This window comes from Salmo salar, chromosome 09, assembly GCF_965601325.2.
Source record: "Salmo salar chromosome 09, fSalSal1, whole genome shotgun sequence".
NCBI classification, from domain to species: Eukaryota; Metazoa; Chordata; class Actinopteri; order Salmoniformes; family Salmonidae; genus Salmo; species Salmo salar.
In genome coordinates this window covers 86,602,778-86,617,474 of record NC_138299.1, presented here as the reverse complement: position 1 = coordinate 86,617,474, position 14,697 = coordinate 86,602,778, and the positions used below count along the sequence as shown (strand labels likewise).

Sequence of the window (14,697 nt, the reverse complement as noted above, 5' to 3'; positions counted from 1 at the left end):
AGAGAGTGCAGGTCCCCCTCTCCTCTCCTCCTCTGCTCGGCCTCTGACCCCGGTCAGGCAGAGAGCACTGTGGGAAGACCAGCTGGAATAACAGGGGGGGTTGTGTCCTCAGGGAGAGGACCTGAGTGGAAGCAGGGGTTTCAGGGACACACAGGGAGCTCTGAGGAGAACCAACTCCCTCATGGTGCCCCATCCTACCTAGTAGGACCCAGCTGCCACCAATGCCCTCCTCCTCCCATAGAGTCATTTTTACCAACAACATAATTACAACTCGGTGCTAGCCGAAACACACGCACACAAGCGGATCCAGACTGCAGCCAAGCCACGGCAGTGTGGGCTCCTTGTACAACACACACAGGAGTCAGTCTGATGGAGTCACAATATCTAACGCTTAAATGTCCATAGTCTATCCTTTCCCAATGATGGACGGTATATCTGCAATAAGATATAAGACCGTAGGTCACAGAGAACATCTTTAAAGACAATCATGTACATTTAATCCCAAAGCTGTCACTGCCTTCCAGATAATCAAATCCCTTTTTGATGGTTTGATCTCTGACCTTTTCTTCCCCTCAATGGTCGTCTGTGTGTAGCAGTTGCATGAATCACAATGGTGACTGACTTTCTGATATTTCTACCATTCCAGTTGAACAGTCTATTCAGTATCCTCTCCACAGTTCAGGGCCATTGGCCACTGGCCCAGGGACAAAAACATTGCCACGATTTCAGACAGAAATATTTCATCAGATTAAAGAGTCCCTCATTGGCTGTAAGTCTCCCAGAGTAGGGAAGTGGCGGTATTGGATCGGAACAGTCTGAGGTTTGGAGCTCAATAATCCTGCCATTTGGGCAGCGGGGCAACTTTTTCTGTTCTTTAAGGAAAAAGTCAGCCAGAATTTAAAATAATATAACAGTTTTTATGGAAATGTGGTGAAAACATGCTAGCACTTAAAATTCTGATTTATTCCATTTCTAACCAGGCCTGCTTCTAGCAATTGAGGCACGATAAAGGAATACATGGTAATTAACCAAATAACATGATTAAATGTTTAGGGCCGTCCTCTCCTTCTAGAAGTGATGGAACACAAGTCGACCTGCCGTCCACACATGTGGAAAGACCTGCTCAAGAACAGCCAATCCCCGCCAGCCAATTGGCACAGTAAGTGTCCGGTACACGACGCAATCACTCTCCAATCAACTAAAATAACACAGCTATGGCCCACTCAACTGCCTGTCTCCAAATGTGTGTGTGTGTGTGTGTGTGTGTGTGTGTGTGTGTGTGTGTGTGTGTGTGCACCCGAACAAAGAAAACACAAATACCGCCAAATTCGAAGGATTCACACAACTCCTAAAGCACCATGCAGCAGCATTTAAAAAGGCATCACCATGTGTGAAGGGGGTAGGATGAAAGCACTTAATGAAAACCTGATGACTCTGTCATTCTATAGTCCACCCAATGAGACAAAGTTTGTTGTAGCAGAGTTGAGCTCTTGCCGAATGGCTTGGATTATGTGCAAGCTATGGCTTGATCTAGCATGATAACTATTGGCCACCTTCCAATAACAACTCCAAGTGCTGCCAGTGATGTTATAACTTGAGACTCGCAGACCACAGCGATATTTACGGTGGTGGTGTTTATATTGGTTACATATAAACACAATGACAAAACATTTGAAAGGCCATTGGAAAAAGCACTAGGCCCTTGTTCCATTTTAGTTGCTCATCTCTAGGATTCCCTGCTCAGCTCAGCACAAGTAAGCATTTCACGGCGCATGTGACAAATACAATTTGATTTGAGCCGTGGTGAACCGTCTGTATCCATTCTGGGATTATTTTGAAAGCTTTTTTGTAAGGCAGCGGCAGCCTGGGCGGGCTGTATTTTAGTCTGAGTAAATGTAGAAATCTCAGCCTGGAAATAAAGACATTGCAATGCAAGGAAGAGTGAAACAAACAGGAAACTAGTCCGGAGACGGCCCAGAACATTTCTACACACATTTCTCATTTCTCCAGCCCCATAACTCAGCCTTTTACTGAAACAGGGGCGGCGAATCGCTTTGTTATTGTTTCAACTACTAATTGCTGCTTTAAACTATCAGGAATTATTTGACAATTCAGAGAAAAAAAATATGAGAGAAACAAATCTTTCTGGGAGAGGCTCAAAATCAATTAACTATGATCTTACAAGACAGAATCCGAAAATACGTATTTTAGAAGAATTTATTTAGGTGTACAGTGCATTCGGAAGGTTTTCAGACCCCTTCCCTGTTTCCACATGTTGTTACGTTACAGCCTTATTCTAAAATGGATTGAATTATATTCACTCTACACACAATACCCCCATAATGAAAAAGCGAAAACAGTTGACATTTTTGCACATTTATTACAAATAAAAAAACAGAAATACCTTATTTACATACATATTCAGACCCTTTGCTATGGGACTAGGAACTGAGCTCAGCTGCATCATGTTTCCATTGATCATCCTGGAGATGTTTCTACAACTTGATTGGAGTTCACCTGTGGTAAATTCAATTGATTGGACATGATTTGGAAAGGCACACACCTGTCTATATAAGGTCCCACAGTTGACAGGGCAGGTTAGAGCAAAAACCTGGGCATGAGGTCGAAGGAATTAGAGAGCTCCGAAACAGGATTGTGTCGAGGCACAGATCTGGGAATGGGTACCAAAACATGTCTGCAGCATTGAAGGTCCCCTAGAACACAGTAGCCTTCACCATAATTGTAGCTAGGCTAAGTTGATCCTGGTGTAATAAAGGCCTATTTATTCAGCTGGTGCGCTATAAGTGTTACAATGTGATTGGTAACTAATAGCAAGGTAGAATGGATGTGCAGAAAAACTGTTGATGAAAAGGTTGTTACTGTCATGCAGCTGAGACTATAAGAAAACTAAATCAGGAAGCACCAGTGACTTGGTCAATAAAGAAGTGGTCAAATGACTCAGATGTTAAGCTACAGGACTGTTTTGCTAGCACAGACTGGAATATGTTCCGGGATTCTTCCGATGGCATTGAGGAGTATACCACCTCAGTCAGTCACTGGCTTCATCAATAAGTGCATTGATGACATCATCCCCACAGTGACCGTACGTACATACCCCAACCAGAAGCCATGGATTACAAGCAACATGGCCACTGAGCTAAAGCGTAGAGTTGCCACTTTCAAGGAGCGGGACTCTAACCCGGACGCTTATAAGAAATCCCGCTATGCCCTTAGTTGAACCATCAAACAGCCAAAGCGTTAACCTGTTAGGGCTAGGGGGCAGCATTTGCACGTCTGGATAAAAAAAATGTACCCGATTTAATCTGGTTACTAATCCTACCCAGTAACTAGAATATGCATATACTTATTATATATGGATAGAAAACACTCTAAAGTTTCTAAAACTGTTTGAATGGTGTCTGTGAGTATAACAGAACTCATTTGGCAGGCAAAACCCTGAGACATTTTCTGACAGGAAGTGGATACCTGATGTGTTGTATTGACTTTAAACCTATCCCATTGAAAAACACAGGGGCTGAGGAATATTTTGGCACTTCCTATTGCTTCCACTAGATGTCACCAGCCTTTACAAAGTGTTTTGAGTCTTCTGGAGGGAGATCTGACCGAACAAGAGCCATGGAACGATGATGTCCCATTAGACACCTGGCGCGCGAGTTCATGTTGGGTACCCTCGTTCCAATACGTTATAAAAGAGTATGCATTCGTCCACCTTGAATATTATTCATGTTCTGGTTAAAAAAGGCCCTAATGATTTATGCTATACAACGTTTGACATGTTTGAACGAACGTAAATATATTTTTTCCCCTCGTTCATGACGAGAAGTCCGGCTGGCTTAGATCATGTGCTAACAAGACGGAGATTTTTGGACATAAATGATGAGCTTTTTTGAACAAAACTACATTCGTTATGGACCTGTGATACCTGGAAGTGACATCTGATGAAGAGAATCAAAGGTAATGGATTATTTACATAGTATTTTCGATTTTAGATCTCCCCAACATGACGTCTAGTCTGTATCGCAACGCGTATTTTTCTGGGCGCAGTGCTCAGATTATTGCAAAGTGTGATTTCCCAGTAAGGTTATTTTTAAATCTGGCAAGTTGATTGCGTTCAAGAGATGTAAATCTATAATTCTTTAAATGACAATATAATATTTTACCAATGTTTTCTAATTTTAATTATTTAATTTGTGACGCTGACTTGACTGCCGGTTATTGGAGGGAAACGATTTCCTCAACATCAATGCCATAGTAAAACGCTGTTTTTGGATATAAATATGAACTTGATAGAACTAAAAATGCATGCATTGTCTAACATAATGTCCTAGGAGTGTCATCTGATGGAGATTGTAAAAGGTTAGTGCATCATTTTAGCTGGTTTTATGGTTTTGGTGACCCTGTCTTTGACTTGACAAAACATTACACACAACTCTTGTAAATGTACTGTCCTAACATACTCTAAATTTATGCTTTCGCCGTAAAACCTTTTTGAAATCGTAAAACGTGGTTAGATTAAGGAGATGTTTATCTTTCAAATGGTGTAAAATAGTTGTATTTTTGAAAAATTTGAATTTTGACATTTATTTGGATTCAAATTTGCCGCTCTTGAAATGCACCTGCTGTTGATGGAGTGCACCACGGGTGGCACGCTAGCGTCCCACCTAGCCCATAGAGGTTAATACAGGACGAAGATTGAATCGTACCACACCGGCTCAGACGCTCGTCGGATGTGGCAGGGCTTGCAAACTATTACAGACTACAAAAGGGAAACCCAGCCGCGATGTGCCCAGTGACACGAGCCTACCAGACGAGCTAAATGACTTCTATGCTCGCGTCGAGGCAAGCAACACTGAAGTATGCATGAGAGCATCAGCTGTTCCAGACGACTGTGTGATCACGCTCTCCATAGCCTATGTGAGTCAGACCTTTAAACAGGTCAACATTCACAAGGCCGCAGGGCCAGAAGGATTACCAGGACCTTGTACTCTAAGCATGCACTGACCAACTGGCAAGTGTCTTCACTGACATTTTCAACCTGTCCCTGACTAAGTCTGTAATACCAACATGTTTCAAGCAGACCACCATAGTCCCTGTGCCCAAGAACACTAAGGTAACCTGCCTAAATGACTACCGATCCGTAGCACTCATGTCTGTAGCCATGAAGTGCTTTGAAAGGCTGGTCATGGCTCACATCAACACCATTATCCCAGAAACCCAAGACCCACTCCAATTTGCATACCGCCCCAACAGATCCACAGATGATGCAATGTCTATTGCACTCCACACTGCCCTTTCCCACCGGGACAAAAGGAACACATACGTGAGAATGCTATTCATCAATTACAGCTCAGCATTCAACACCATAGTGCCCTCAAAGCTCATCACTAAGCTAAGGACCCTGGGACTAAACACCTCCCTCTGCAACTGGATTCTGGACTTCCTGTAAAAATACAAATAATATTATGCTCACTCAGCTGTGCCTCATAAGTAATACAACAAATTATCTATTACCAGTGTGATCATACACCTAAAATGTGAAAATATAATTTCTAAATGATCTGAGAAGAACAGCATTGGCAGGGCAAACCAGGCATAGCCAATACGAAGTGATAATGTATTGGGCCAATAGCCTACTGCACAAACCTCATTGAAACCAGAACTGTTTTTAATGAGTTAATGTTGCATAGGCTAACATTTTTTAAGTCATGTTTTTCAAAAATCTGAGCGGTAGATCTCAGCTTGCATTTTGACTCAGAAAGTGATGTTGAATCAGAAAAGGTCAGTGACCACTGGTACAGTATATTGTGTTTACACAAAGTAAATGGTTCTCAGGTGCCGTCTTTAGAACCCCCTTAAAACTATCCAATCAGACCAGAACACGTCAGTTTGAGTAGACGGAACCTGACAAGAGATCACAACAAGACCAAACATGCTCTTTGAAAATAGTCAACAGGATGGGAGCTGCCTGACAAATGTGTTGTAGGGAAGGTAACAAAGAGCCCCAAATGGTGTGTCCCTCTTTAGCCTACCTCATTCTAGCCAGCTAGCAGAATCATTCAGGAAAAACGGCTGCAAGAGCAGTGCATATTGCAGTGTGTTACAACATCTGATGCTAGTGCTTCAGGCCATATTTATTTACTCACCTGATCAGTCATTCGTGTCAGTCTAAAAATGTCTATGGATAAAAATGAATTCCCTGTCTTATCTATTGAAATAGCTCCAGATACTGGTATTTGCACCATAAAGAGGACATCATTAAAATGGTGGGGTGGTATTCTTCGCTATGCAACTGTGGCACCTAGTGGACAAAGACGGACTTAAAAGTAAAATATTTACAATTATGTTACCTTTTTTTGCATTTCTTAGGCTACTTCGTTACCATATCAAACCTACTTGAAGAGCATTCAAAGAAAAGTCCAACAAAATACAGTCAGAATCGCAATGACATCCAATGACAACTCATGCAACACAGTTAGAAATAGACTGAATGGTATTTGTATGTCCCGATGCTTGAAGTTAACTAATGTTTTTGCACATTCAAGGTTAAGCCCTAGATATTTACTGAGAGCTCATCCATAGGATGTTGGCGGATGTGTGACTTGATGTTTTTCCAGTGTATTCATTGTACTGGAACAGTAGAGGGCACTGCTACTGGAGTCAACTGTGGTCATTTCCATGTAAAAGGACCCATGAGCACCAACATGTAACGTTTACAGAAGCATGTCAAATTGAGTGTCAAATGAAAGCTAAGTCTATATTCTTGAGAAATTAAGGCATATACACATTTTTAAACCATTTTCCATCCTAAAAATGTGGAATAAGCAAAGGCTTTGATGGAAAAGGGGTCTTAGAAAACATCTACCATAAAAAACTACCGCAAATACATCAAAACACAATGATGTAGAAGTACAGACCCCTGACAACTAATATCAACACTCAACACACAAAACACAATGATGTAGAAGTACAGACCCCTGACAACTAATATCAACACTCAACACACAAAACACAATGATGTAGAAGTACAGACCCCTGACAACTAATATCAACACTCAACACACAAAACACAATGATGTAGAAGTACAGACCCCTGACAACTAATATCAAAACTCAACACACAAAACACAATGATGTAGAAGTACAGACCCCTGACAACTAATATCAACACTTATTAAGTTTTGGATAGATTTTTCTGCCTTCTGTAAGCTTAAGAAACATTGCCTTGTGCCTTTAAGTCTGTTACCCAAAACCCACATTTTTACGGTATTTTCTCATTTCTCTCCCTCTTGAGGCGGGAGGATAATGAAAGATAACACAAGTAACAAGTAAAGGTAGACCTAAAAATTAGTTATAGTGTTTTAACTGATATCAATTGTTTATGTATTACTAAGTGATTAAAACTCAATTCCGTTACCAACGGTACTTCCGGAAAAAAGAATTGCTAACGGAATTTCTGCAATTGAACTGGCTACAATGGGAAGTCATAGTAGTCACAACAACAGTTGGGTTCCCAAGTTTGGACAGCACAGTAGAGTATACAAGAGTTGAGTACACTATAATGTACTGTACTGTTTCGTACTGAAGTATAATGTACTATACTCTACTGAGCTTTACTGTACTTTAATGTCCAAACTTGTGAAACATAGACGTCTATGATTGGTTGGGATTTGGTCCGGTCCAACCACATTGGTCTTGTTTGGAGGCAGAGCTAATTAAAATAATACTCAGGGTGTAGAATAATACCCAAATATGCAAAGAAGGATATTGCATATTTATACATTTGTGTACCTATTTAGGATACATCACCATGAAGAGAATGACATTCACATCCATAATTATGCATTTCTGTGTAGTACAGATCAGGGACCCATGATGAAATTCCGTTACCGCAATTCCATTACCAGATGTTAATCCACTTCACCTACTGTGGTTCAATAACCAAATGCTGTTGTTGTTTAAGGCAAGGTGTCATGTCATAGCAGACACCCCACTGTTCCTGCAGACATGTTGAATCTTCACTTGGAGCAGATATTTCACAGAAAACATGGACACATGAAAAACTGAGGGAGATTTTAATAGAAATTCTGTTACCAAACTTTGCATCTGCACAATTCTTCCAGTAAATGTGTGACACACACAGGTGTCTGTAATCATGGCCGGGTGTGGCCTGATATCATTGGTTAATTCTCAGATGTAAAAATAACATACCAAAAACATGAATGGATAGCATACGATCATAGATACAATTTGGCTACCTAGGCCTACAAACATTTACAATGCTGCCTGGATCTTTAATTTAAAGACTCTTGCTCCCGTCGGTCTCATTTCCTGAAGGGAGCAAGAGTCTTTAAATTAAAGATCCAGGCAGCCTCTCGTTTTAACAATAAATTGTCCCTTCGGTCTCAATGTAGACTTTGATCTGAAGCCATTCTTGTGATTATTGTGATTTTGCTATTGTAAATGTTTGTAGGCCTATGTAGCCAAATTGTATCTATGATCGTATGCTATCCATTCATGTTTTTGGTATGTTATTTTTACATCTGAGAATTAACCAATGATATCAGGCCACACCCGGCCATGATTACAGACACCTGTGTGTGTCCTTTGACACTAAAAAAACTAGTGGCCCGCAGTGTTTGTCATTATACCCTGAAGAAGACAGCTTGTCTGTCTAAACGTTGGTTATTAGCTTATTCAATTATTGCATCTGAGCTCCTAGAGTGTGCAGCTCTACTTTAATTTTTCAATTGTTAAACTTTTAAATCAATGGTTTTTGTTTGGCATACATTTTAAGAGTCTCTGTGCAATTCTGTTACCGTGGGATTGCCCCTATCCAAAAGCAGTATTACTGGGGATGATCCTGCTTAACGGATTTGAGCGCCTTCCCCACTGGAAATACTTCAGAGATCAGAAAGGAACCCCATGACCACAACATAATGACTCTCACAGGCATTGTCTACACCTGAGTCTGATCCACCTTTCTCTCAGAGAGTCAGAGAGATCAAGAGCGAGAGAGGGGGGAGGGAGAGAGAGAGAGACAAGGGCGAGAGAGAGCAAGCCCCATCTCATCCGTCCTACTCACCCGATTTGTGTCTAGATTCTAAGTCTAAGACATGTTGATACCTACTCAACCTGAGCCATATATTGAGGCCTTATGTTCATTAGGCCCTTATGTTAATAATAAAACATATGGCCAAACAATTATATGAACTAAAATACAATTGTATTTGTTCAAACAAGAAGGTCCTACATAGGCAGTCCAACCCCACTAGGTGGCAGCACTGAACCAGGTTGTTGTAAAAAGGTAAGCTACCATTCTTTTTAACATTACCAAGTAAAGTACTGAATGATGATGGGAAAAAATGAAAATGCCTTTGTGTGTGTACACGTGTGTGTCTGAGAAAGAGAAAAGGGGGGGGGGGGGGGGTGAGCAAGAGAGAGAGGCCAGGAAACAACCTGCCTGGAGGTGTAAGCCCAACCCAGCTGGCAGGGAAACAGTGGCCTGATGAGAGAGGAGAGGAGATTTACGAGGAGCTGTGACACGTAGCACCCTCCTCCTGCCTGCAGAGACAGAGTCCACACGGATCACACCACTGACTCCCCCACACAGAGACAGAGTCCACACGGATCACACCACTGACTCCCCCACACAGAGACAGAGTCCACACGGATCACACCACTGACTCCCCCACACAGAGACAGAGTCCACACGGATCACACCACTGACTCCCCCACACAGAGACAGAGTCCACACGGATCACACCACTGACTCCCCCACACAGAGACAGAGTCCACACGGATCACACCACTGACTCCCCCACACAGAGACAGAGCCAGGGTATAGGAACAGAACAGTACCACAGCACTACATTATCACCTCAATGCTGCTGGGCTGTTCTTCTGCTCATCTTTGTAGAGAAACAAAATGTGTTTCTTTTTTAATCTGATGAATTCAACTACCGGTAATGGTGTTGCGGGAATAGGTGTGTAGATGTATGCGTGTGTGTCACAGGAGTGGGTAATTTGATAACTGTGTAATTTTATCCTCAGACAAATTACAACTACAAAGGCTCTGGAGACCTTCATGTTACCATAGGTGGATGAGGCAGAATAGATGAAGGAACAGTTTAACGGATGGGTGTCCTGGTAGTTGAGGGTTTCCCCTTTCTGCCTCCTCCTACACCTGACTACTAGTCAACAACACAGATGTAAGGGTGCGTGGCTCTTTCTTGGGCCTTGATGCCCTATAAAAGACCAAACACCACAAGTACAGTAACTGAAAGATAATAGCGAGGAAGGAACATTGTCACGTGGTTAAGAGCAAACACTTAGAGAATGTTGGACTCTATCAATGATGACCCAAGTGCTGCACTGTGGTTGGCAGTGTTCTGCACTGGGACTCAAACACAATACAGTCCTTGATGCAATGTGATTCAGCAGCAATGCCTCATCTCTTACCGCTCCAACTCCAACCCACTTTTATCCTACAGAAAGGAGAGAGTCTACAGCAGTGGGTACTGTAAAAACACATCAGGGCAACACTTTGCTTTTGTGGAATTTGACAGTTAGGTGGATACAGTGCCTTCAGAAAGTGTTCAGACCCCTTGACTTTTTCCACATATTGTTATGTTACAGCCTTATTCTAAAATGTATCAAATATACTTTTTCAGCAATCTACACACAATAAGGAAACCGTTTTAGTAATTTTTGCAAATGTATTAAAAATAAAAAACAGATATCTTAATTACATAAGTATTCAAACCTTTTGATATGCGACTAGAAATTGAGCTCAGGTGCATCCTGTTCCCATTGATCATCCTTGAGATGTTTCTACAACTTGATTGGAATCCAACTGTGGTAAATTTAAGTGATTGAACATGATTTGGAAAGGCACACACCTGTCTATATAAGGTCCACAGTTGACAGTGCATGTCAGAGCAAAAACCAAGCCATGAGGTCGAAGGAATTGTCCGTAGAGCTCCGAGAAAGGATTATGTCGAGGCACAGATCTGGGGAAGGGTACCAAAAAAATGTCTGCATCATTGAAGGTCCCCAAGAACACAGTGGCCTCCATCATTCATAAATGGAAGAAGTTTGGAACCACCAAGACTCTTCCTAGAGCTGGCCACCCGTCCAAACTGAGCAATCGGGGGAGAAGTGCCTTGGTCAGGGAGGTGACCAAGAACCTGATGGTCACTCTGACAGAGATCCAGAGTTCCTCTGTGGAGATGGGAGAACCTTCCAGAAGGACAACCATCTCTGCAGCACTCCACCAATCAGGCCTTTATGGTAGAGTGGCCAGACGGAAGCCACTCCTCAGTAAAAGGTACACAACAGCCCGTTTGCCAATAGGGACCTAAAGGACTCTCAGACCATGAGAAACAAGATTCTCTCGTCTGATGAAACCAAGGTTGAACTCTTTGGCCTGAAAACCAAGTGTCACGTCTGGAGGAAACATGGCACCATCCCTACGGTGAAGCATGGTGGTGGCAGCATCATGCTGTGGGGATGTTTTTCGGCGGCAGGGTCTGGGAGACTAGTCAGGATCGAGGCAAAGATTATCGGAGCAAAGTACAGAGAGATCCTTGATAAAAACCTGTTCCAGGGCACTCAGGACCTCAGACTGGGGTGAAGGTTCACCTTCCAACAGGACAACGACCCTAAGCACACAGCCAAGACAATGCAGGAATGGCTTCGGGAGAAGTCTCTGTATGTCCCTGAGTGGTCCAACCAGAGCCCGGACTTGAACGTGATCTAACATCTCTGGAGAGACCTGAAAATATCTGTGCAGTAATACTCCCCATCCAACCTGACAGAGTTTGAGAGGATCTGCAGAGATGAATGGGAGAAACTCACCAAATACAGGTGTGCCAAGCTTGTAGCATCATACCCAAGAAGACTCAAGGCTGTAATCACTGCCAAAGGTGCTTTAACAAACTACTGATTAAAGGGTCTGAATACTTATTTAAATGTTATATTTTAGTTTTTTTATTTCCAATACATTTGCAAAAATGTCTGAACACCTATTTTTGCTTTATCATTATGGGTTATTGTGTGTAATACATTTGAGAATAAAGCGTTAAAGTAACCAAATGTCAAGCGGTCTGAATACTTTCTGAACGCACTGTATGCAGCCTAGATTTCCCACTTCTCATATAGGGCTCTTTTTTTCTCCATTTTCTTTTCTACCACATAGGCTACGGCTACACCGGATAGTAGGTCTGAAGTGATGTAAACACTACTCTATTGCTCCTTTGAAAACATGCCTGTCGGCCTGTCTAGAATATAGAGATGTGTGTTATGTTTCTGCTCTGATTGGAGAGAATAAAAGGAGGAATGTTTGTGATAAAGCACTCATTCTCTACTGTAGAAAATGCGCACGCACAAACACACACAGGTCGTGTAGGCCTGCTAAAATGTAGTCTGGAGAAATACAACATTGGTACTAACAATGTTACAACCTAAATGTAAAAAAAAAATATTTTCCATGTATCTACAGCCAACCTACCAAGTGACTTTTCCAGAATGTAGTGCTGAGCCATTAAACTAATTAACCAACATCAGTTCAAACACCTGAACTCATCATGAGAGGCCAGTGGCTCATGGGTCTGTGTACCCACATCCATACCAACACATGCAGTCAGGGGCAGCCCTTGCCTTTTGGGGGCCCCAAGCAAAATGTTGTTCAGTTTTATTTCCAATAAGTGTCTCCAAAATGACAACACATTATTTACCATTCATTTCTATTGGGCACAAAATAATCTGAAACACAACCAAAACAAACAGCAAATGCCTCTAACACATTTGTAGAGTCACAAGCTTGATGTAGTCATTGTGTCCTATGAATATGGGACCAAACACTTCACTTTTGACTACTTTAATACACGTGTAAGTGAATTTGTCCAAATACTTTGGGTTCCCTAAAATGGGAGGACTATGTACAAAAAGTGCTGTAATTCTAAACAGTATACTCAATATGGATTAAAATACCCTCAAATGAAAGCTGACAGTCTGTGCTTTAAACTCAGTCATTATATCATTTCAAATCCAAATTGCTGGAGTACAGAGCCAAAACAACAACAAAATGGTCACTGTCCCAATACCTTTGGAGCTCAATGTATATTGGAAATTGATCTGTGGCCTACAGAAGGGGGGGGGCACCAGTTTCCCATCCCTGATGTATAGGATGAGTAATTGAGGCCTGGATGTGTAAGCTTACACCACCAGAGTGATTGGCATGCATGATTCTATTCATAAACTGAGACAAGTCGCTCTCCTCCTCCTAGGGGTATTCAATGTCTTTAAACAGCTGACTAAGAGCATATCAAAAACGCTGCTACGGTTCCTATGGCAAGACCTCTGTTTAGTTAATGTTTGCTTGTCGGTAGTTGTTGAAATAGCCCTTGGCCCGAGGAAGTATATTCCTGCTTAGACATGTTAAATTAATTGTCTAAAAGTGTTGCAAACGAACATTGAAGATTTTGAATGCAGCCCAAAATGGCCAAACAGTGGTGAACACCACTTCTGATGTGCATGCATTGTATTGATGCTGGTGTGCCGCATAGCATCATCAATAAAAAACACAACAACATATACATTAAAACAATGTCATCAGCAATATCCTTTTTAATTACACAATGCCATCATTTTGCTTACCTAAATATTTGATGTGGAACCCTCGCGGAGGATTGAGAGACCTCCTCATCCATCCCTCTCTGAGAACCTCCAGGTGATCCTCTTTACCCTGGATCAACAGCACGTGCTCGTCAATCCAGCCCAGGAAAAACGTGTCCGATATGGCGTCCGATATTCTTTGATTCCAAACGTGCTGTGTGTTCTCAGCTTTAAAATCCGCAAAAATTTCATAGCCGGTGTGATGGCGCGGCAGTTCCTCGCTCTCAGACACACCAGTCGAGTCACCCTTGCCGATCCGAGTCAATACGATGGCCAGGGAGTGCGGCGCGATCTGCAGAAAAGACTCCATTGTCGAGTTGTCCTAAGTCGTGAACGTTAAGTCATGAACAACATCAAACATGACACCATTCCGTTGTATACATACATCCGAGTAGGGTAGCTAGGCAGACTTTGTTCTGTAACGAAGACATAGCACACATTCCACAGTAGGCTGCACAGCTATTTTTTTCTATCCAGCCTCGTCAAGGCAACGTACCTGCCTGATGTTTTATGTCGAACGTACTCCTCCAATACATCGAAATGACATCCACGTCTCAACCCAGGTTAACCTGGGGCGAATTGTATCGAATTCGACTACAAATTGGTAGCTAATAATTTAATTTAACAACGGTTACCGAGGATTCGATCTCGTGGGACACCTGTCCCTACTGCACCGCGCTCAAGCTCGTGCCATCGCCTATTGTATATTGAAGGTAAACCCCTTCTTACCTTGCTAGCACAGGGAGTCCAATTTCAAGGTACCGGTGATCTTTCTCCAACAGGCAAGGTAAAATCCTTGCAGAAATCCTCAGGCGGGCATCCAAGGTGTTATTACGCCACCTGCAGGCTGCTGTTCGCAGATAAACTTGAGTAAAGGTTGTTTCTTGTTGCACAGTGCAGCTGGTGCCAGTCAACCAGACAAAAATACCACTGTTCAGGCATAGGGCCTATAAAATAGATTATGTAGCTGTCCATGAGCAAAACTCCTAAACTTATTGAGAA

General features: G+C 42.2%; 1 protein-coding gene across 4 annotated transcripts in view; it reads right to left on the bottom strand.

Annotated features, from left to right (window-relative positions):
- LOC106612013 (storkhead-box protein 2) overlaps positions 1 to 14,484 on the bottom strand; it is a 98,092-nt gene extending 83,608 nt beyond the window's left edge. For all 4 annotated transcript variants that reach the window (XR_014378821.1, XR_014378823.1, XR_014378822.1 and 1 more), the window contains exon 1: positions 13,678 to 14,484. Coding sequence is in view for 1 of the 4 variants with exons in the window: in XM_014212777.3 (XP_014068252.1) it covers positions 13,678 to 14,005 (328 nt within the window). In the remaining 3 variants the exon portion in view is untranslated. The remainder of the gene's footprint in view (positions 1 to 13,677) is intronic.
- Positions 14,485 to 14,697: the final 213 nt, after the last annotated feature.